Source organism: Seriola lalandi, unplaced genomic scaffold (genome assembly GCF_002814215.2).
Source record: "Seriola lalandi dorsalis isolate HSWRI2012SDOR001 ecotype SW California unplaced genomic scaffold, Sedor1 jcf7180002054563, whole genome shotgun sequence".
NCBI classification, from domain to species: domain Eukaryota; kingdom Metazoa; phylum Chordata; class Actinopteri; order Carangiformes; family Carangidae; genus Seriola; species Seriola lalandi.
Genome location: NW_019525116.1, coordinates 1,948,712 through 1,971,359, shown reverse-complemented (window position 1 = coordinate 1,971,359; position 22,648 = coordinate 1,948,712). Strand labels below are relative to the sequence as shown.

At 42.7% G+C, this 22,648-nt stretch overlaps 1 protein-coding gene across 4 annotated transcripts in view; it reads right to left on the bottom strand.

Annotated features, from left to right (window-relative positions):
• LOC111662517 (serine/threonine-protein kinase N2-like) overlaps nt 1-22,648 on the bottom strand; it is a 32,856-nt gene continuing 10,208 nt past the window's right edge. Inside the window, exons 1-22 of one of the 4 annotated variants that reach the window (XM_087176656.1) lie at nt 19,837-20,037; nt 15,360-15,660; nt 14,569-14,714; nt 14,331-14,451; nt 12,926-13,071; nt 11,724-11,937; nt 11,428-11,622; nt 11,194-11,303; nt 10,523-10,666; nt 10,260-10,335; nt 8,189-8,330; nt 7,785-7,875; nt 5,864-5,958; nt 5,388-5,460; nt 4,256-4,347; nt 3,921-4,097; nt 3,635-3,697; nt 3,470-3,546; nt 3,193-3,335; nt 1,817-1,924; nt 1,348-1,428; nt 1-1,246 (exon numbers count right to left, since the gene is read on the bottom strand). In XM_087176656.1, coding sequence (XP_087032782.1) covers nt 1,043-1,246; nt 1,348-1,428; nt 1,817-1,924; nt 3,193-3,335; nt 3,470-3,546; nt 3,635-3,697; nt 3,921-4,097; nt 4,256-4,347; nt 5,388-5,460; nt 5,864-5,958; nt 7,785-7,875; nt 8,189-8,330; nt 10,260-10,335; nt 10,523-10,666; nt 11,194-11,303; nt 11,428-11,622; nt 11,724-11,937; nt 12,926-13,071; nt 14,331-14,451; nt 14,569-14,714; nt 15,360-15,660; nt 19,837-19,905 — 2,868 coding nt within the window. In that variant the 5' untranslated portion in view covers nt 19,906-20,037 and the 3' untranslated portion in view covers nt 1-1,042. Of the gene's footprint in view, nt 1,247-1,347; nt 1,429-1,816; nt 1,925-3,192; nt 3,336-3,469; nt 3,547-3,634; nt 3,698-3,920; nt 4,098-4,255; nt 4,348-5,387; nt 5,461-5,863; nt 5,959-7,784; nt 7,876-8,188; nt 8,331-10,259; nt 10,336-10,522; nt 10,667-11,193; nt 11,304-11,427; nt 11,623-11,723; nt 11,938-12,925; nt 13,072-14,330; nt 14,452-14,568; nt 14,715-15,359; nt 15,661-18,282; nt 18,857-19,168; nt 19,524-19,836; nt 20,038-22,648 lie in introns of those variants that run through there. The other 3 variants (XM_087176657.1, XM_023416402.2, XM_023416403.2) reach the window with 3 other exon arrangements.

Genomic DNA, 22,648 nt, shown 5'->3' with positions numbered 1-22,648 from the left:
TTGGGTTCACATCTTTACTGAGTCACAGTTCCAACACGTTTCACCAGCAAACAACAAAAGAGGAAACAAACGGGGGGGAAAAAAAAAACTCTAAAATCACAAAAACAGAAACAGAATTTGTAAAAGCTTTTTGCCATTGAGAATTGATTGTAGTTAAAAATCAGTGTTGTACTGAAAGACAGAAAGAGAGGACAATGAAGAGGCGTCCTATCTGAGATACAGACACACAAACTGCGACTAACTCCCCTCCCTCTCCGTTCAAATCCCCCTCCTCCTCTGCCTCTCTTTGACACGATCCACAGGCAGCTCTGAAAAATAAGCTGAGGTTTCTCTCTCCTCTGGCTCCCCCTTGTGTTCATGTACAGGTGGTGCATGATTGTAACTGTGGATACATTCATGACTGAGGCAGGGACACCGTACACAGCGACACACACACACACACACACTGAGCAGCAACAAACAGCAGAGATAAAGGGACAAGAGAAAAGCACAAGTGCAGGAAGAAAAGAGACAAACAGCTTCCTCTCTAATTAATCACTTTTCTCTCTCTCATTCTGGGATTTTGAGGCTCTTGGAGCATTTCAGTACAATCACTGATTATTTTTTTTATTTTTTTTATGCTTCACTTGTTGCCGGGCAGGGCAAACAGCAGGATCCATCATCTTCCATTTGTTACATAATCTGGATTATCTTCTGTCATCATCACAACTTCCTCTTCCTCTAAAAGCCACTCCAGATTGTCTGGAGGTCAGCGGATCCGTGGCATTACGTATGTGTGACACACGATCAGACTCCACTGATCCCCGTTCGCACACGCTTGGCCCAGCCAGTCCTTCACCCCGTCACAAACACAGACACAGAGAGAGAGAGAGAGAGAGAGAGAGAGAGAGAGAAAGAGGAAAGAGGGAGAGCGATCCTCGCCTCTCGTCACCATCGAGTTCCTCTCTGCCTTCGCAGGGCAGAGAGTCAGCCTGTACTTCTTAGTCTCCTTTCAGAGTCTGTGGCTGGCAGTGGGCAGCTAATAACCCCATGACCCCTGACCCTAGCAGAGGTCGGAGACGTAGTCAAAATCCTTGAAGTAGTCCTGTTCCTTGCGGGAGAGGGTGCGGCGCTCGCGGGGCGGCGTGAGGGCCGGAGCCTCGGCTGTGAACTCCATGTCGAAATTACTGACGTCTTCTTTTCCTCCGATGGTCGGGACAAACGGAGGCGGGACTTCCCTCTGAAGAAGTGCCTCCCAGTCCATACCCTACATGACATATATTCAGTTTAGTATTAACATCAAGTTCCTTCATCATGAACATTAAAAAAAACAGGAATAAGGAGAAAAGCTTTAAAACACCGACTCACCCTGAAGAAAGGTTGTTTCTTGACGTCTTCAGCGTCCTTCTCTCCAGAGCCCAGACGTCTTTCAGGATTCCTTCTCAACAACTAGCAGCCGAGAAACAACAAACAGTGCCAGAAAACATGTTTGACATCAGTGTTCTTTGTGATAAGAGGCTGAAAAGATGTTGTCATATATAGAGTTTAAAGGCACAGGATGTAACTTCTGCCTTTAGGGGTTTCTCATTCAAAACAATAACAAAAAGACGACGTTGGGGCGACGTCATGAAATGGCGTATGATCATGGGAGTTGATGTCTTCACCACTGTTACCGTCAGCTCCTCCAGATTTATATATATATATATATATATATATATATATATAACATAATCTTGACATTTATAACTTTAAATTTCTAACATGCCTAGCAAAAGAAAAAAGATGTAAGAATAAAAGAGTGAGTGTAAGTCAGCCAGGAGCAGAAAGTGAGTCTCACCCGTCTCATGATTGCTATGGCCTCGGTGGAGAGGAAGCGAGGGTAGCGCACTTCATCGTTCACGATGCTGTCGAAAACCTCCTCCTCATCATCACCGGGGAACGGAGACTGAAAGAAACAGACACACATTATTTTACGCTGCATTACAATATCACAACTGTCCAAACTGCCTCCTCTCCAGAAGAGACTTATACAAATATTCTGCTCTGGATAATAATTTGTGTCTGACATGTTTTTCCTTGGATTTTAAAGGTGAGCTCAGAGAAATTTTCCTCCTTCTGCAGATGAATGTGAAAACAGCCTCCAAGTGTCAAATTCTGCACATCCATCATTCTGCTCAAATATCCAAGTAACAACAAGCAAAACAAATTTTTGAGTGGACGGGGACTTTAATAATATATGTCAAATATTACAACTCTTTCAAATATTTACCCCCCCCCCACCCATCTGACACTCAGGTGGAGGCACACCGCACTGCCTGCCTGGTCGTTACTGTCAGGCACCACCTGAAGCTCAACCTGGACTTAGCGCCTGAAGCCAGACCTGCCCGTCAAGACCCGTCCACCTCCTCCCCTCACGGGCTCAAGCACCTCGAGCTCTCTGAACACGCAGTTTGTTGTTTATCTTGGAGCGCTAACAGTTTTCCCTTTAGCCTAACTGTGAAGTCGGCACAGTGTTAAAATTTCATGCACTCAGAACTAAGATGTGCAGCAGAGGTCACCAACAGGCAGACTGTAGTCAGGACCTGCACCTACTGTATAACCTATAAATTATTGAGGATTATTAAACTTTGACGGAGCGTTTCTATTTTAACCCACGCAGCTTCTCTGAACTTTATGACACTTTATGTCAGGTGATGCTTCTCAGCCAATCACGATAGACAACGTTGGAGACATAAGTCTGGGGGGGGGTCGGACATAAGAGAAAGACGTGTTAAAACTGTGTTGACATTGTTTATTATAAAATGGTTGAGACGGTTCAGATGATAACAAAAGAAAAAGAAACTCAAGCTACACTTTTCAGGACTATTTCTATTTTTGAACAATTCAACACTTTATTTTAATCATGCACAAAAATAACACATAATTCTTATTATTAGAGAATTCATTTATTCTTGATTTGAATATTAACTGGGTTATCCTGGTAGAATTACTGTCAACAGACTATTAGTCTCTCACCAGTTGTATTCTTAGTGCCAGTGTTTCTGTAATTAAAACTCCCATCAAGTATGAAATATAGTTTTATAGTAATAGTTCTGCTTTTAATGAGTCTGGGTGCGGATGTTACCAAACGTCTCTGTTTACAGTAGTCACACTCACAACTGAAATTAATTAATAAATTAATCATTCTTATGTGTTCTGACTCTGTATTCTCACCTCTCCGACCAACATCTCGTAGACGAGTACCCCGAGCCCCCACCAGTCAACTGCTCTGGTGTACGATGTGTCCGTCAGCACCTCTGGGGCCAGAAACTCAGGGGTCCCACAGAAGGTACTGGTCCTGTCCCCAAAACCCATGCCTTGGTACGAGGGAGTGGTTCAGAGACAAGACAGGGGGAAGACAGACCGTTATTGACTGTGAGAGTGATGAGAGACGTTGTATATATGGAACTTCTCTTCATGCCAAAGTGCCTAATAAATAATGGACACTCACCTTCTTTACAGAGACCAAAGTCTGCTATCTTCACAAAACCCTCGGTGTCGAGCAGCAGGTTGTCCAGTTTAAGATCCCTGATGAGGAAAAGAATGGGATTTACGCCAAATATCGAGTGTTGAGAAAAGAGAGTGAGTGCGTGTCGGAGACGATCCAACTACTCACCGATACACAATCTTGTGGTCATGAAGAAACTGCAGACCCAAGACCACACAAGCTGAGTAGAACCTGTCGGACACACGGCGAGCAGAACATCACACACCACGACATATTCACACTTCATACAGTAATGGGAAACTGCGGACATAGACACATAGAGCATGGAGCTTTCCAGTAAATGTCTCTTCTCTGTATCACACACACACACACACACACACACACACACACACACACACACACACACACACACACACACACACTCTCTCTCTCTCTCTCTCTCAGCAGAACTCACACAGCACGTGGCTCAGAGAAGACGTCTGCATGTATGTGCATCATGAGGTCTCCTCCTGCCGTGTACTCCATGACAAAACACACATGTTCTGGTGTCTGGAAACATGCAAACAGGTTGACCAGGAAGGGGTGGTGGGAGCCGTTGACGGTCTCAAAGATCCGCTTCTCACACATCAGACTGGAGACAGACAAGAGGAGGGAGGGGGGCAGGGGGGGGAGGTTGCGAATGAGACAGTAATTACTGAACATTACGAGGTGTAATTATGAGGTGAATGAACTCATGTTGTGCAGCAGAGACTTTGTTTGAGGTCGTCGTGTGCTGTGTCGTACAGTTACCTTTCCACCTCATCCCGCGCGACAATGTCTCCCTTCTTTAGGGCTTTGATGGCGTAAAGGCTGCTGGTCATTTTGTACTCAGACAGCAGCACCTGAAGAGTCCAGAGAAAGCTTCATTAATCACTTCACCATTTACAATAATAAAATACAAATGGAACGAACATGAGGAAACGTTTTTATAGGTAACTGTCACTAAATCCCATGAACCAACACTCACCTGCACTTTGACATCACAACTTCATTTATTCCTATTATTTAAAACACTTCACAAGTATATATATTTCCATTTTTAGTTCAGCATTTTCCTAAAACAGCTGAGCATTTGTAGTTTCTGGCAAACATTATTCAAACAGAACAAATAGTGCATTTATTGGGACTATTTTTAGTGGCGGATTAATTTATATAGTGAATATTTAGAAAAGGTGGTTGTGTTCATGAAGGAACATGCTGTGGCTCCCCGATGTGTTTTTAACAATGGAGCTCTATGACACAGAGGAATAAGATACATCAAGCTTTGTTGGTATTAGATCAGTTCTCTGTTGGTTTTCGTCTTTTTATGGAATTTTGTTAATAAAAAAATAAATTATCAGCAGGCCTGAGCTTTAAATAACAATGAGATGAAACGTCAGTAGCGTATTTCATTATGGTGCAAGAAGGCGGTGTTCAACCGTCTGAGAGAGAAGAAGTCATTTCCAGGAGATAAAATCTAAACCTGCATTAATTTAGTATTTGGTGGCAGCACATCCAGCAGACAGGGAGCAACATCAGCGTTTATTTACAGTTGTTTCTGTCCTTTTAGATCTGTGCTTGGTCTCCACCACAGCTAGTCGCCAACTGCGTCTATCTTCTGTTTGGTGCTGAGTGGGTTCATCAGAGCGTTGTCAATAACAACAAGGCTGATAACAGCTGAGGGATTGAATCAAAACATTAACTCTGCAACTGAAAGACGCTAAAACTCTGTTTTTCTGAGAGGAACTGCAGAGTCAAGTGATAACTCTCTATTAGAGTATTTCTATTCACATTAGTCATTTGATCTGTTGTTAAAAGAAATATTGATTCTCAGACGTGGCCTTTAAATCAGCAGCGTAAGGGGTTTTGTTGTTTCTCGTGAGGATAAACGAAGCATGAGTACCTTTCCAAAGTGGCCCCTGCCGAGCACTGCTATCAGCTTGAAGTCCTGCAGGCAAAGAGGGCCTCTGCTGGGTCTGAGATAAAGATTACAGGCAGATTACAGCCGGTGCATGCGACATAACATAACATGATGCATCAGAAAAACACACATCCTATGACGTCCACAGCATAAACGCAGTGTTTATTCTGTGTCTCAGCGAGTATTTCTTGACATATGCTATAATCCACAATGATGATGACTTGGCTTCACTATCGTTTTTAAAAAAAAAAAAAAGAAGAAGAAGTTACAGCACAGCACCAGATTGTGTGTGGGGGTGTGTTTCTGGTGTCAAGCTGTGTTGGCCATATTGCAAAAAGATATGCTCAGGTGTGGTTTCTATGTGTATATATACGTGTGTGTGTGTGTGTGTGTGTGTGTGTGTGTGTGTGTGTGTGTGAGAGAGAGAGAGAGACAGGTCCTCGTGTGTGTTTCTGCACCTGCGTAAGGAGTTCTGGGACAGCGATCTGGTTGGCTGCTCGTGAACAGGGTGAACTCCCGCTGTGGACGGGGGCTCAATGACCGGCGTCTGTTCCTGTGAAAAACCACAGAGACGAGGAGGACGGAGACGGAAGGGGAAGCGGGAACACCAGTGAAATAAGAGGGGAAAAACGCCAACAAGGGAGACACAGAAAAGGAGGGAGAAATGAGGACGAAATGATTGCCAACATCTGTAACGACCTTCAGTAAAAGCAGACAAACAGACAGTTATTGAAGCTCATCGTGCCCGGCTGCCAGATCCCCTGCTGGCCGACAGCCTCGCTCCTCCCCTCTTCCTGTCCTCTCCACTCCTTCCTCACTGCTAATTAGTTCTCTAAAAAACATCAGAGTAATTAATCCCATAATACTTCAACCCCGTTGAACACACCATCTGCCACAGGCCCTCTCCCCCTCCGACTCTCTCTGTGCTGGTCTAATTCTGTGTCTGTCTGTTTCTCCGGTCCCTAAAATTAAAATTTGCTTCATTGCCATGACCATAATTAAACACTGCATTGCCAAAGCATGTTAACAAGCCACACTGTGTAAATGTAATGACTCAGAATGTAATAAAAATAAATAAATAAATAAATAAATAAAAATATGTGATGAGATGAGTCTCAGTTTCTCTTTCTTCCAATTATAAAATTATTATGTAATATTAATTCAAATTTATTGAGAGTAATTTACGGGGTTCCTCAAGACTTAGTGTTAAGCCCATTATTTTGTACATATATTATGTAAGGTTTATTTATTATTATTTATTTATTTTGTGGTGGTGAGAATATGAAAAACAAAATTGTTATAAAAGGAAACGTCTTAAAACTAAAGGGGTTGATTTGATTTTAACTGACTTTCTCTAAATTTGGCAACTGTGTCACAACTTTACAAAACAAAGCTATAAATGATGTTGAAATAAGAAATGTCTGAAACCAAATGTGAGCAATATATGAGTGGAAATCATCACACTGAAGCACAGATGTCAAAATCTATTGTAACCTGTATAGAATTAAGGATTTCTTAAATCCAGTTTCATTATACACTTATTCATCCTTACTTTACTTAAGTATATAGAAATATGAGCAAATCACATATAAAACCAATACTTTTTTTTTTAACTAGGTATCAAAAACCAATTAACCCACTTTTTAATTAAATTAAAAGACTTAAAATGCAGCGATATGGTAGATCTTAAAACAACACAAATAATGTTTGAGACCAAAATACATTACATGAATTAAAAAGTTGTTTAAAATGAGAAAGAGTCAGTTCGATATGAGATATGATTTTAGAGGAGTTTGAATGTGGAAGAAACCGACGGTCAGACTCGTAAAAAATCATTGTAAAAGTTGAACTTTTGTTTGTTACTTTGATTTTTCTACAATCCTGTTTTGTTGGGAGTAACTATCCTACATTTCTCTTTCAGTTTCACCCGTCTCTTGATTTCCTTCTCCCCTCTTCTTTCTTTCTCTCTCCTTCTCTCACTTCATCTTTTCTCCTTTCCTCGGCCACATTATCGCCCTCTGCAGATTGTGTTCTTCACACTGGGAAACTAACACGGATTTGGCCTTGATCAAATTAAAGCTCCCCTCCATCCAATTATGTCTCATTAAAGCTGTCTCCTTGAGTTTTCAGTTCTCTATTTCTCTAATTATTCATCCTCTACTTTCTCCCTGCTGTCAGGACCCTGTCTTAGATTTCCCTGCAGCTCACGGTGCAGTGGCCTATGACTGGAGCACTGTTTCCAAGCCAAAGGCTGCAGGTAGGAACTGAGCAAAGTAGTAACATGATAGTGTAAAGATTCCCATCTTTCCCCTGTCTGAAAATCCTCTGTCTGCTTCCCTTCCTCTTTGGCCTTCGTCCCTCTCTTCCCGTCTCACTCACCGAGAGAGCCGGTGCATCCACCACATCTCTCCTGATCTCAGGCTTGGGAGGAGAGTCGCTGCCCAGGTTCAGCTTCTCCACTGAGATTTCTCTGCAATGCAAACACAAAAATCAGATTTTTTTATGTTGCACAGGCACAAATAAAAGCTCTTCGCTGAAAATTAAAATCAATTGACTCTGTGGAGGAAAACGATCAATGTGTGAAAAAAGAGGAAATTACTGTGCATGAATACAGTGTTGTGGATTCAAACAGCTATACGCAACAAATAATAGTTTTCTGTGAAAATGGTTCCTGAATGTAGGATTTAGTTTAAACACTTAAATGTGCTTCAAATGAAAAAGTAATTAGATGCACTTTGAAGTGGTTGTTGTCAACCAGCAGGTACATACTGTAGGTTACATACCCTGTGTTGTGTGCGAGTGTGTTGCTTGTGAAACTGGGTGTATAGGCAGATGTGTTGCTTCCACTGGGGATGGCGTTCCTCAGCAGGCGGACCCAGGTGGCGATGTCCACGTTCATCTGGCGAGCACGCAGGAAGGCTTTACCTGAAACACACACACACACACACAGCGGGTAAACTAAAAGTCAAACATTAGTTCAGCGACGACTCATTTCCGTCTGTGTGTATCCATTCATGCTAACTTCAGCACCTGATGGAGTCCTCCTGTAGCTTTTAATGATGTGAGACAACTGAGCTGTGTCATGACCTGGGTTTGCACTTCCTGTGAATGTTTATAATCCCAGTTCCAGAGAGTACCAGGAGCCATTAACACTTTATCTGCGGCAGCGCTTCTCAACCGCTTTGGCTATAACCCCCTCTGAACGCAGCAGGCATTAAGCATGGCACGCAGAGTGGGTAAACCGCTCTGTTTAGGTTGTTGTTCAATTATCAGAGTAAGTAGTTTCTTTCCTATCTGTATTCACAAGCGCGGTCTTTCATTTTCGAAAGCATTAATTCTTCACGTTCAGATTTTTTAATGCTTTCCTTCAAACCCCCCTGCCCTCTCTCCCTCTCTCCCTCTCTCTCTAAAACATGCCCTGCTCAAACACAAATTTACTCTGCTGCTGCTCTGAACCGTTCGTCTGCACTCAGACTGTTGCTGTGGTTCACTTTGAGTCCTTGTTCTCACACTCAGGCTGCTTCTGTGCACTTGTGAAACTTCTGCTCTCCCCCTCTGCTCTCCCCCTGTATGAGGTTGACCAGTGAAATCATCATTGCCTCACTGCGGCTGCGTTTTGCCTTACTTCTTACAGCGTGACTTACAGACAGTTACTATCCAGCAGATCGCTATATCATATATTATAAATATTTTATTTTAATTGTGCTATTTCTTTCTTCATATTTAATTGATAAAGTCATAATTGCAGCATGGAGGAGTGACTCAGGTGGTAGGTCGCTGATCCCTGGGTTGGCGGTTTGATCCCCCAGATTCCTTCAAGAGAGTCATCCGACGTAAAAAATACATCCATGATGATATGCTTGGCTTTCAAGTGTTAATTACTCTTAATTATGCAAACACTGTTGCTAGGTGACACACGATAAAATGAACTCTGACGTATTTCTCTGCTATTCGCAGTGTTATCAGTGTTTATGAATAACAGCAAAAGTAGCTGATTCACACATAAAGACAGTGGAAAACAGAAGTAGATTATATGAGCTACACTTATTTTCTAGAAACATAACAGGTGAGGTCATATCCGTTTGTGTCTGATACTGATAAAGCTACAAGGAAATCCTGTTTGAGCTGACTTACAAGTTGAGTCACAGATATTCTTCCAATTTATTCCAATCTCAGTTCATGCTACAGCAATATATATATATATATATATATATATATATATATATATAAAAATATAATAATATTATAATAGTATAATTAATTAAACTAAAATAATAATAACTAATAATACAATTTTATAACATAAAAATATTATTCTAATATAATAATAACTGATATATATTACAGTAATATCTCTTTACAGCACATTCATTCTGCAGAGGCGGAAGCAGTCTGGGTTTCAGTGCCTTGCTGAAGGACACATTGACACGTGGACAGAAAGAGGCTGAAACTGAAACATCATTAATGGATGATCTGCTCAAGCACCTGAGCTGCAGCCACACATTTACACACACATTGATCTGTTTCTTTTGCTGACTAATTGGCTGAGGTGTTGCTCCTGATTCCCAATTTGCTTTAAACTGTCGCACTTCAGTTAAAACTTGTTAATGTCGTTAATTTAAAATCAAAATTTAACACATTTTTGAAGGCAGTAATTTCACTTTTAGTATCTTTCAAAGCCACAGTTACTTTTGTCAGATTTACCAAATCACCTGAACTGAATAAGACCAGAAGGAACCCTGTAAGACACCCGGTGCCTGGAAACAATTTCACCAGTGAACAAAAACATCAAGTTCCTTGAAGTCAGACTGTGAGTTTTGAGGTTTACGACAGAAGGCTGTCACTTGAACATACCGTGCTGTTTAGAGAAGACCTTCTTTTGCCTCTGGAGTCGTCGGCCTCTCTCTATCACCGGGTTAAAGAAGGTCACCTGGAACAACAACTACAGTAAGTGTGTGTCTGAAAACAGAATCTGTGGATGTTAGCGTCCCTACATGCAAATACAGGCTACAAGGAGCTGAGAATATTTCTGATGTATTATTCCTATCAAACAACTCATAACAAGATGTTTTTATGGTTGATGATGTGTGTTTATTGTTGTCGTGTGTGTCCGGTACCTCAGCAAGCAGCAGCCCCCGCGGCTCCAGCTCCAGCTTGACTCTGTGTCTTTGGTTGTCCAAGAACTCTTCCAGCTTCAGGTACTTCAGAGCGCACAGGGAGCGGTAATCTCTCCAATACACAGCTATCTCCATCTCTCTGGACTAATCACACAAAACACACCAGGAATGTGACATGAAGAATTGTTCACTGGTCCAGCATCAATATTTGAAGTCTGTGGTTCTGTTTCAGGATTACCATTAACGGAACAGGATCTAAACTACTCTCTGTGTCTAGGGCTGATTATTGTCGGCTTTTATCTTTAAAAACTTAAGAATAACACTTCTTATATATTCACTTATTTACATGGACTTGATGCATAATCAGCAGCTCATTTCCATTTTCTCTCCATTTTTCTACTCTCTTCAAAACAAAGCAGCGTTCATTACAACATCTTTTACTCTACAACATGGTGATCAGTGTCTTTTTGCAGCATAAAACACAAGTACTTTTGGGTGTGTGGGGACATACATTTAGATTAAAAACAGTGTTTCTGTGAAAATGGTAAAAGCCGACATCAATGATGCAGCAGCTTTAAATTTCTGTTGAAGAGACCGAGATTAGGCTGAATCACACTCTCTCTGTGAGTTACACAAGACATGTAACACGCTGCAGGTTTACTGTATCTTACCCTCTCCAGTTCTACAGTGAAGGTCTGATCCCAGGCCTGTTCTCCAACTGTTCTCCAAGCCGTCTGACCCACCACTGTGTTCTCCAGCTTCAGCACTGCGCTCACCTCCGCTGTAAAACACAAGATAAAACGTCTGATTAGTCCACATTATGATTCATATCAAAAACTGTGAACAACACAATTTTTTTAAATATTTGAGGCTTATCTGTTCAGAATAAGAACAGACACACTTACTGGAGAGCTCATCGGTCTTGCCGGGGATTTTAAGGCTCATGCTGCTGGTGCTGCGGCTGTAGAGGCCGCTCAGCTTGAAGGAGGAGCGTCCGTCTCCCGGAGAGTGAGAGGGAAGAACCACCGGGGTCCCTTTGCTCCGCCCTGGGATGATCTCCAGCAGCCCCACGCAGCCTAAAAGACGCACCTGAAGCGTACCTGGAAAAGGAAGAAATGCCAAACTCAACACCTCCAGAAGTTATACACATAAACGGACTGAGGTCAAAATGGAGACGTCTACGTGTGATTTCTGCATCTACCTGTGAGAGGCGATGGTTTGCTCAGGGTGCTGTACTGGTTATGGACGTAGGGGGTGCTGTGACGGGAGCTGAAAGCTGAGGACGACGCCAGCACCAGCTCCTCCTTAATGAGACAGGCCTTGGGGTGATCCTCGGGGAGCTCCTGCAGCCTCTCCTCCAGAGAGCACCTGAGCAGATCCAGACGCTGGGACGACTCGCTCAGACCGCACTGAGCCTGCAGAGCACAGAGAGAAGAAGATCATGGAGAGGTAGTTTTTTGTTTTCTCTTTTCTTTCTTTTTCTTTCTGCAGAAATAGTATAAGCTACTAACAGTAAAAAGGACAATACAGGCAAATAATTCAAATGCACTGATATGCAACAAAACATGTGAGATAGTATAATTAAGAGAAAAATGAATTATGTGAGTCTCATGTTTTGATGAGGAGCCTGACACCACTCTCATGTCTTTATAATAAATATGAAATTCACTCAGCACTTGTTAAACTTAGCTTAGCACAGAGACTGGAGACGGGCTGGTCCTGCCCAAAGGTGACAAAATCTTAATTTACATGTTATATCTCATTCAGATTTTATTCCCTTTAGAGCCAGGCTGTTTCCACATTTCCAGTCTTGTCAAACCAACAGGTTGCTGGCTGTAGCTTCATATTTAACACACAGACATGACAGCGGTGTCCATCTTGTATCAGTTATGTATAAGTTTACAGCCAAGTGTAAAATGAAAAGCTAAATAAATACATTAAAATGTTGAAATCATTACAAAAATGTAAATAATATACAAAATATTTATAAAATTTACAACGGCACAAAATGTGAAGTGCTCTGTACTTGGTGTGTAAACATTTTATGAGCATTTATCAGAGCACAACTGACTGCACTTATCATCAGGGTTCCCACAACTTCTCAAAACATCAAATTCAAAGTTTTCAAGGCCTTTCCAGGCCCCAATTACCTCAAATTCAAGGACCCAACACAGCATAGTTTGAGACACGACTCAATGTTAATTAAAGTTACAACACGAAGAATTTCTATAATGAGAAGTAACTGGCTTTATAGAGGCTCACAGACAATTAAAAAAAAGAGAGAGGCTTGAATGTGCACACGCTTCTTCAGTGCTTCGTTCCAGTGACGGCAAACTATGTGGGATCTCGTGGGAACCCTGTATTATTTTTTAAACCGTGTAATGTCCCCGTCCGTTCTCTGACCTCAGCCATGGCCTTCTTGTCTTGGACCTTTCCTGCACCCAGCAGTCGCAGCATGTTCTTGGCTCCCTCGGCCATGGCGTGCTCCACACGGTAGTGATGCCACAGCTCCTCCACACGTAGCTCCGTCCCACACAGGTCTGGTTTACCTGGTACACGGTGTCAGCTTTAGCACATAACATATGAACAGCAGCAACATGCAGAGGAGATACAGTGAGGTTTGTACCCCCCCCCCATTGCATAAGTCAGAAACATGACTATGTGTCAGAGCAAGAGAATTCATTTTAACTATTAGGTTTTCATAAATTTCATTTCTGGCATCATATTGATGCAACATTGTTTTTGTTGGGAATATAAATTATTGGGCAGAATGCAAATAAACTGTTCTAATATTAACTGTTAAACCTGCAACAACTGTTGGCTGTGAACACAACACTGATCTTTTATCTTTACATTTGCCTATTAACACATCCAGCAGCCAGGAAGCAACATTAGCATCCATATGAAGACATGTTGCTGGCCACCTGACGAATGAAATAAGTCAGGTATTCACTTTCTTTTGGCTGTTTTTGGTCTCCACCAGCTGCTGAGGGAAACATCTGGCTCTTTAACTGCTAAATGATCCGCTACTATGTAGTTGCTGACGTCTGGTGCAAAGCAGGTAAGGTACAGTGGGTTTTTAGAGCCATGTCACTTTGTTGTGGCCGTAAAAGATGCTAATGAGAGCGGTGAGAGTGAACCAGAACAGTGAAGCTGTGTGTCATAAAAACAAAGATGAACTAACAAGTAGTCATGCGATCAATGTTAATATAAAAACACTGATTACAGCAGCTTCAAAAGCACAGGGATGAATAGAGAGCATGTGGAGAAAAATAAAGGAGAACGGAGAGAAAACCGACTCATTAGAGGCATATGTCTAAATCAGTCAGCTTGTTGTCCTCTCCAGGATCACTGCTGCTCTTTCTGCTGGTCTGAGCTTTGTTTTCTCTCCCTGCTTATTCTCTCTTTCATCTCCCGACTCCTTCCTTCCCTCGACTTCACTCTGTCGTCATCTCTGACTCAGTCCTTTCAGTCTCACTCCCTTCCTGACTCCCCGCATCTGACCTGCCCCCTCTCTAACCTCTGCTAAATGAAGCATGGCTTTTAGTTGTTGGGCAACATCAAGGGGATGCAGGAACATCAATAAGGCTCTAACCTGGGAGAGTGAGAGGGCTGTAATGGACAGTGTGTGTGTGTGTGTGTGTGTGTGTGTGTGTTTGAGCTGGAAGACTGTACACTGTTAAGTTCTAAAGCAAGAATTGATCCACCCGCATCATAAAATATGCAGTGTGTATAAGCTGAAAGAGTGGCAGGTGGGATGAAAGAGGAATTGAGAGGATGAACATAAAAACAAAGGAATGATAGGTACTTTGGTTCTCCTCAGACTGCTCTGTGGCCTGCATGGCCTTTCGGATCTGCATGCGGATGATGTCGATCTTCGTCTTGCTGTCCTGCAGCATCTGCTGAGCCGACTGGAGAAGCTTCTTGTCCTGTTGAGGTATTTAAATAAAACAGGAGGTGATCAGGGAGAGAGCAAAGGGGCACAGACCAAATGTTACAGAGTCTGTAGTGCAGTAAAGTAAAAGTAACAGCTGACGGTTGAGTACCTTGCTACCTCCATTGACATAGATTGGAATCATGTTTTCTGCTCCCTGTTTGACCTTCAGCTCAATGTTTAGCTGCCGCTCCAAAGCTGCGATGCGGTGCTGATTGGCCGACGTCCGACTGACCGACCCTGGAGACTTAGGGGTATCTGTCATTGGTTGGTCAGAGAACGGGTTACTGTTGTGGCGTTTTTTTAAACACATCATTGTTGTCCTCTGGCAGCACATAAAGCTAAAGACCAGTGATTTTGCATGTTTTAGCCCGCTAAGTTTGTTTTTGTCCACTAAGCTGGTCTGAGCTTACTGATCATATACACAGTAGGATTTTAAGGGAGCCATATGTTTCAATTTATGAAAGTATGGTAGGAAAATCATGATATGAGATGGATATAACCCATCACAGCAAACACTGCATCTATTTTTAGCTATGCTATCTGCATTTTATTAAAATATGTTAATGTGACCGTTGATTCACTTGGATTTATTTCTCACTAAAGCAGGTTTTCAGTCGACAGGTTTTTCCCAATAACTGAAACCAATGTCTGCAGAGAAGGTAAATACATTAAAAAACATATCATACATACTCTGGAAATTTGTCACCAGTGATGTAAAAAAGTGCATGTGATGTGTAGTGATGGGATAAAACATGTAAAACCACTGGTTTGATCTTTTGGTGTAAACTATGAATAAATGATGGTGTTATAAATATGTTCCAGCTGCTTCAAAGAGAACAACTGCTACATCACACAGCGCCACAGTAGCTTATAAAAACCACTTCTCCATGGATACGCTACCTTTGTTGTCATCGGGGCCTTTGACCACGATGTGTGCGTCAAGCTCCTGCAGCTGAGCGTGGAGGAACTCCAGCTTGCGCTTGGAGCTGCGGAGCTGCGAGTCCACCTGCTGGGCATTCCTCTTGTCGGTGGTGGCCCTGCGCAGATTCTCCGCACCCTCCTTGATCTTCAGCTCCTTGCGGATCTCCCTCCGGATCCTCTCGCGGTGCTCGTCCAGGCGCTGCTGCACACTGGAGTCTGAGAAGTCCGAGTTTTGGTCCAGACCGAGCTGCTGGAGCACCGACAGCCCACCTGGATCACTCTGAGGAAGGAGAAAAGGAGGAAGGTGAGATGGTTAAGGAGAGGCCAAAAAAGAAGGAGGTGGTGACAGTACACAAGAAGGAGTCAAAGGGGATGTTGTTACTTATGAAGAACATAAGAACAAAAGTTAAACTATATTTAGCCAACTGTGTATGAGGGGGATTTTTCAATTTGAGTTGAAAGAGAAACTGATTCAGAAAGGTTACATCTCCAGCTGAGCGCTGCTGGGCTGATATTACGACAGACAAAGCTGGGAACAGTCATCCTGCACAGTTCTGACCAAGTGAAGCGCCGTGGGATGAAAGGAGGCGAAAAACAGCAACTCTGTGAGTGAACCGACAACATGCCAAACCTGCCGAGCTCAGACTGTGAGGCAGCATCCCAGCAGAGGCAGCGCTTAAGTGTGTAAAGAGCTGAGTGCTCACATCAGCTCTCCTACTGATCAACACTAATCAGATTACAGCAGATTAGAACAGCATTAATACAGACTAAAATCAATCAGGGTCTCGTCTGCTTCTGGATGGGTCACAAGGAAACATAAACACAAAGAGTTTATATGTAACATCCAAAAATGTAACACAGATGTGCAAAGATAATCGTCAGTTGTGTAACCGGTGTTGCATGCAGTGTGGCTTTCATCATAAAACACCCAGATTTTTCATGACTAATTTTTTTACTTTGTTTAACTATAAGTTGTTGTGATTTTCTGTTGCGAGAAGAAGACCACAAAAGGAGGAAAAGAAAGAAAGAATGCACAAATAAAATATCTGTTCAATACTGAAATTACAAAAAAGAAAAAAAAGTTAAATTTAAAGTTGTTTTTTTTTTTTTTTTTACTGTGGTAGCAGCCATTGTATTATTCTTTTCCAAAGTGTTTTTGCTTTAAGCTCCATCTGCCTGACTCTGTGACGCGACACATTACCCCGTGTTGCGATTTGAATCACGGAGTAACATACAAGCGGCGGAGATCAGACAATGACTCACTGCTGTGAGTCCTGACAGTCTGGTCCTTTGTCATCATCACAACTGAAGCCATTAAACTGCCACATCTAACGCTGGCTAGACCCCCCTCCTTCATATAATGTGTGTGGGGGGGGGACACACAACACCAAGTGTGTGGGAGATGCCTCTGACTCAGCAGGTGTTGATATAATATATAGCGAGTTATTCTAACTAGCTTCAACAGACATCTTAAATCATTCAATCACTGCAAGTCACCCCCCCCGCCCGCTTTTGTTTCTTGCCTCTTTTTACTGTTTTCTGTGAACTGTCAAATAAAGGCAAAAAAAAACCAAACAAAACAAACAGTTTTCATCCATATTAAAAATGAATTGCTAAACTGAGATGTCACCGCTAACCTAGATATTAAAGGTCACTGCGGGTTGAACCCAAGACAGGGGACAAAACAATGTGAACACCAGCAGCACCGCCATGTTACAGGTCTCTACAGTCACCAGCTCTTTGACACAATCTGAACATTAGAAGCTTTACAAAAGAAGACTGTATCTTTCAGAGCAACTGCATTTTATCAGTTGTTTATGTTCATTTGTCCATATTTTATCATATACAGAGAGAACCACACATGTTCTTTATAAACCTGTTGAGCCTGGAGGTGTCTCACATTAATTTAATGTTGTGATATTAGATCTCATCAGATCATACGCACGCGCACGCACACACACACACGTACACACACTCGGGACAGTGAGGACTGTCCCCTCCCCTCTGACAGAGTATGATGACGGGGTGCTCAGGGCCTTTCACTGCACCGTGCAGCCAGCCATCCAGCTTAGCAGATCTGATTACAACTTCTTAGGTCTCTATGTCCATCCAGTTACATGCAGGCTGGGGCTACAGCTCTGCTCTCATTAAAGCCATAATCCATCTGCAGCACAATACAGTACAACAGTCAGGCTCGGCCCGAGCAGCCAACCAAACCACATGGAAAAAGGCCAAGTGCTTGCAGGATTTTAACTGCTGCTTTAATGCAATGTTATGTCATTGCACAACTCTGAGGCAATGTAATTGAACATGTTTTTCAAACTGCTGCTAGAACAAGGTCAGAAAAGGGAATAACAGTGCAGAAATGTATTATTTTAGAAGAGTTTTTTTTTTTTTAAAGGAATTTGATGTGGAAGAAACTCATCACATCTGTCATCTTTTTAAAGATGTAAACAGACACTGACACTGCTGACAGAGACATGAACATGTATACATATATACTGCATATATCATCGTGGATGTGGCCTGAGAGGTTTGTGAGTGTGAGCAGCAGCGGACGCCACAGCTATTCAAGGCAGAAGAGAGAGCAGAGGCAGCAGCACACCATGAACGACAGGAAGGGAGAGTTTGTACCGTGACGCACTCCTGTTCAACACAATACAACTTAATCCCTGGTGTTTTACAACAAAGCAGCTCTGGAGCGAGGTGTAAGACAGATCGCACAGTGGGGCAAAATCACAACAGCACACAGGAATGAAAACTCGCAAGTGCTTCGCTGTCTGATAGGAGATGTTTTTACAGGAAGCGAACGAGGAAGCCGACAGAAAAGAGAAGGGCCATAGTAATGGATGGAAAGAAAAAGGCGGCCATGTTGAGGCCTGCTCTGTCTACAGTTGCCTACCAAAGACTCTGTGTCACCCTGCTCAGTGGGTACCAGGGAATCAAGTGGTTGATCCCCTGGCAGGTCCTCCGGTACGTCCTCACTGGCCATGTTTGGCCTGGCTGTGGCTTCACTCCCCGGCCCCCTCCCTCCGCTGTCACACACACACACACACACACACACACACACACACACACACTATCACACACACCCAACACTGACAGCAGTGCCAATCAGGCAACACCGAGTGCTATTCCTGCCTCCTCAAAATCCAGGATGTCCTTCCCGCCAGGAATCAAAAGCCAGTCTAAATCCGGAGCGAGTGAACGAGGCGGAGGAGAGGAAGAGAGAACGGCATACTCTGAGCCCCACCTCGCTGCTTCCTGTTCTGCTCTATGCCAGATAGAGACTGAGGCGTCATGCACTTTGTACAGAAACACACACACACACACACATACACACACACTCGGGTGGTTTTGTAAGTGTGAGAGCTCACAGCCACTCTGCTTCCTGCTACTGGGTTTCCAATGCTGACAGACAGGCTGTTGTGATAGATTGTGGTCATATAAAATGGACTATCAGACCATGTATATCTTGTATGTGTGTGTGTGCCTGGAAGTACAACATGTATTTATATATACATATGCACACACACACACACATTTTTACCTGCAGGTCTGTGTTTGCTTGTAAATGAGAAGTGGTGAAAAATAAACCACACAGAGATAAAAGGTCAAAGGGGCAAATCATTTCCCACCATGAAGTACTTAATAGATCCTCTACTGTAGGGGACCTGACATCTAATTGAGCTGTAAAAAGGATGAGGCTTCATAATTATGAGCTAGAGGAACTTTTCCTCACAAAAGCATCAATTTACAAATGAAAAGAAATTGTAAAAAATACAAACATAAAAAATGGAGCATCCGTGCATTGAGTCCTGTGACGTCCCCTTGACGTAACACCGCGCCATATGGTCATGAAGTGCACACAGAGAGGAAGAGATGGTCGTTCGCCTGCTGTGTGCGAGTCCACTGGAAGATGAACTGCATTTTTACAAGCTGGCATAACAAAAAGCAGAACAACAAGCTGAGTCGTCACCTCCGAGACACGAGCGAGCACAGATCACACACACAGGCAGCACCGACTGATCCCGGACCCCTCGACCTTGTTCTGGTGGCTACAGACTGTCCTCTTCCTGTCAGTAAGGGCCCCACACAGGACCATGGCTTTATCTGACTCTCAGCAGTGCGGGGGTCACTGACCCTCCGAGCCCTCGCTGTGTGGCAGATGGCCCTCCCTGGCTCCCTATCTGTATCTGTCGAAACACACACGGTTACACAAAAGGAAACGCACTAATAGACAGAGAAGGTGCAGCATGGCATTCAAAAAAGCCACCAAAGCATGTCTAGTTCTTCTTCTTCACTCACACTGCTATAGGGGAATAGGAAGTGAAATAACATGAAGTTAAGTCAAAATATGCAAAACATGGCAGTTGCTCTTGCTTGACATCATTTTGATAAAACAAATAAACGCTGTGCCCCATATCTGTGGGCAGGTAGTAAAATATCGCCTTACCGAGCAGCTGCGACTCTGAATACTTCCCGTGTAATGTGGACTGGTGGCTGCAGAGTTAGCAGCCCCCATGCATCCATACTGTCTCTCACCTTCACAGATACGGTTCAGCTCTCATCATTACTAGCTGGATTCTTAAAACCTCAAACACAAACACGAGCTGCAGTGATGCCTGTAGCAGCAAACCGTCTCGTTCATCGTGTCTGTGAAATAGATACAGTTACTAAAACGGTGCTGACCACAGTATCAGGAACTAAGATCACATCGGTTTATAGATACCAGCTCTTAAAGTTACAGTCTCAACCTGTTCACCAGGTTAGGACTGAACCACAACACACATTAACAGCTAATTTTCTCCTTTTAATTTCCCTTAATCATTTTATGATTATGATTCATCTCATGATTAATGGAAATAAAATGACTGTCTGACAGTTTCATTAATATCCAACATTAACTGGTGCCAACGCTTCACTGGAGCTATATATAAGTGAAGTGAAATAATAATATTATCGATTATAGTTGCTTAGATATAAAAATGTAGTTAATTTTGGTGGTAAACCGCATTAAATTGCACAATAAAAAGAATTCAAATGCAGGGTGGCACCCACTTTGCAGACCACTTATTTATGCATCACAAAGACCAGACAGACAAGTGAACAGTGGTGTTGGCCCCTCAGGAGACTCTGATTACGGCAGCGTGATCAAATCACACGGCAGGTTCAATACGTTGCATGATGCAGAATTCTTTTCAGCATAAGAAATAAAGTCACATTGAGCATCGCTGTCAGCTTTATTTGAGAATGCTGGCTTGAACCGATTTGCTAGTTTTTGTAAAAACAGAAATAGGATAATATGAATTTAATCTAAAAATCATATTCACGTGTGTAAAAGAATGCAAATGGCATGGGGCTGACGTTGCATTTGTATTTTTGTTGTATGAAGAAATGGAAAAAAAAAAAGTCTGAATCCGCTGACTCTGCTCTTCGGGCTGAATATTTTAGGGAGGTGGGGGAGGGGCGAACTGAGCGGAGAACCCGGAGAGAGACGGACAGAGAGAGATAGTTTTTGAACGAGTTGTCCGCTATTTAGGAAGCCCTTACACCAATGATGCAAGACAGAGACATATCAAATGATGATGTGCTGAAAAAAAAAAAAAATACCAAGGTTAACATTATTTAACTAAAGCGACAAAAACAGCAAGAACAAGGGTAAAGGCGCCTGTATATTTCATCAGCAGTGCTTGATGGATGATCGAACACCCCCACACCTTTCTGAACTACTTGTGCAACACTACGAATCGTTCCAGACTATTTGAATATACGCGCCGTTATCACCACCACCTTTGAGCCTGGCCGAACAGCCTGAACACCTTTGCCTTCTGATGTGGTCAGACAGCAGATCATACAAACTTCTTCTTTTCTGGTATAACCAAGCCGTTAAAAGTCATGGCATATTCAGTCATGCTGAAAATGGTTAAAGCTCTGGCAGTCCTGTTTTCGCTTTTGCAATGTTATGATTGTGTGAAAACATGCAGCTTTAGTGTCTCTAACACAGGGTTGGGGTCTGCTGTTTGCAGGTTTTAAGGCTGTAATCAACATATCTTTTGTTTTCAGGGGAAAACCTGCTGCTGAGGAAAACGAAAACAAAACAATTTTTCTCCGTCATGTTGATTTATTGCTATTCTCACATCTCTTAAAATCTGCAACACCTTTCATCTCCCCCTGTTTTTTATTTTTTTCCCCATCTCTTTACACCTTTACCCCTTTTCCTCTCGTTCCTGTTTTTCTTCATCTTTATTGCCACCAATCTGTCAAGCATCATCCTGTCACAAACTCTGGTTAGCAGACTTCTGCCCGGTGCTGATGGTAGGTGACAGAAAACCATCCCTCTGATTAAGTTTTAATGGCCCGTCAGCTCATCTTGCTGTGCCTGTGGCTATAAATAGAGATTAAGTCCATTTTGTTGTAGTAGAGATGGTGGGGGAATGCTCCAGTTGCCAGCCCTAACTCTGTCATATCAACTCATTCATTCACTTACTCACCAACAACTGTAGTTCACATGAAGCAATAATAATGATGGGGCTTGGGAGTGGACTTTTAACCTAATTGTTAATATAGCGTTGCCAAAAATAACCATCATTTAATAAATTTACCCTGAGCCAAATATTGCATGGAGGGGTGTTTTTGTAAGGGAACAGGGGATTGCGATTTCCAGGAAGTTCTTGTTGATGAAAATATGTTTATTAGCAGGAAAATATGGATTACACAAGTTCATGGCGTGAGCTTTCGCATGAGTGGATGTGGCTCTTTTTTTATTATGTGTCAACTTGAAGATGCTCCAAGTGTCACATATTGTTGGAAGCTGCAGATACAAATGTGACCCCTTGAACTAGTTGTTCAAGAAAGTGGCAACCTCAGGAGAGCAGAAAGGGACTGTGGTTTATTAAGAGAGGCAGAGGAAAACATGACTTTAGTGGTCCAAGCTGGACGCTCGCCACAACGTGAAAAGACGGAGAGAGAGAGAGAGGGAAAGAGAAAGAGTAAAGTTAGGAGGTCATTGTTCTCTTAATAGTGCCATTCATTACTGAAATGGTGTGTCTGTGTGTGTGTGTGTGTGTGTGTGTGTGTGTGTGTGTGTGTGTGTGTGTGTGTGTGTGTGTGTGTTACAGACTGAAACACAGCTTGTAAAAGAGAAAGCGAGACAGAATTTGGGAGTAAAAACACACGTTAAAATTCTCCTCACATCCTGATGTCTGCACACAGCCTCCTACAACACACAGTGGATGGGATTTGGGTTAAGAAGGGGGGTGAGGTGG